Source organism: Amphimedon queenslandica, unplaced genomic scaffold, assembly GCF_000090795.2.
Source record: "Amphimedon queenslandica unplaced genomic scaffold, v1.1 AMPQUscaffold_13510, whole genome shotgun sequence".
Lineage (NCBI taxonomy): Eukaryota > Metazoa > Porifera > Demospongiae > Haplosclerida > Niphatidae > Amphimedon > Amphimedon queenslandica.
Window position 1 is genome coordinate 482620 of NW_003546254.1, and position 1344 is coordinate 483963.

General features: G+C 34.7%; 1 protein-coding gene across 1 annotated transcript in view; it reads right to left on the minus strand.

Moving 5' to 3' along the window:
• Positions 1-975: 975 nt before the first annotated feature.
• Positions 976-1344, minus strand: part of LOC109589994 (uncharacterized) — a 2090-nt gene continuing 1721 nt past the window's right edge. The window contains exon 3 of the mRNA XM_020005960.1: positions 976-1019. Coding sequence (XP_019861519.1) covers positions 976-1019 — 44 coding nt within the window. The remainder of the gene's footprint in view (positions 1020-1344) is intronic.

A 1344-nucleotide genomic window follows, 5' to 3' on the forward strand; every position in this document is an offset into this window, starting at 1 on the left:
GGTATGTATCTACTGGCAACTACTAATGGAACTATTAATACTTACTGTAATATGGGAACATTGTGTGGCTCAGGAGGAGGATGGACAAGACTAGCATATCTGGATATGGATGACTCTACAGTGAACTGTCCTTCTGGGTTTAGACTGTACCAGTCAGGAGGAGTTAGAGCTTGTGGTAGACCAGTAACAAGCAGTGGTAGCTGTGTATCAGTTCAGTTCCCATCTAATGGTATCAGTTATTCTCAGGTGTGTGGTAGAGTAACTGGATATGTATCTCCTGATGCAGTTGCTAGTCACAATAATTTAAATGGTGATTATGTTGATGGTGTTAGTATCACTCGTGGGTCTCCTCGTCAGCATGTCTGGACACTAATGGCTGGCAATTATGAATATTTTTTCAATGGTTATCATTCCTGTCCTTGTGCTACTGGCTCTTTGAAACAAGTTCAATCATCTGTTGGTGATCATTATTTCTGTGAATCAGGGATTGCTACTGGTGGCTGGCATTGGCAATACCAATTGTATACATCTGATCCACTCTGGGATATTCAAAGTTGTAGTTCTGAAGAATCACCTTGTTGTAATGTTCCTGGTATCCCATGGTTTCACAGAGACTATGGTATATAGCACTACCACTACTGACTATATTGAGTTGAGGGTGTGTGGAGATGAGGGAACTGCTAATGAAGATGTTCCTGTTAGCTTTTATGAGATTTATGTTCAGTAGAACAGTTATAAGTTTTTGTGTGCTTATTCTCAAACCTTTTTAGAGTATAGTCTCCTGTAATTATTGGTTTATTTTGTTGATTTAACAATTATGAACTAGTTATTTTCCATTGCACTCATTGGAGCTGGTGATCCTCTTATAGCTCAGATATTAACTTTTGTTAGATACTTCAGTACAAAATAGAAAGTAATTTTTAGTTCTAATTGTGTTCTGTTGCTTGTTGCTGATAATAATACTTTCTGATAATATTAACTACTTTCTGATAGCAATAGGTATGGTTTCCTTCTGATGACTAAAAATAACAATTATATCATAATTTTTAATACAAAATTTTGGTTAGAGCAATTTCTTCAAAAATGCAATAATTGATTTTATTTTAATTTTCAATTTACAGCCATGCAGGAAGACATTTATTATTCATTTTATACAATATAGTTAATGGACTCTTGAGGAAAGGCTATTGTGTGATGATAAATATCCTTTACTCAAGCATAAATTGTGTATCTGTTTTAACTGTTTATGTACATGTATGTCAAAGTAAAATGTTTTGAATCACCAGATTTTGGCATTATATCTTGGTCAATGATGTGAGTAACTTCTTCTATAAACACTCTTGT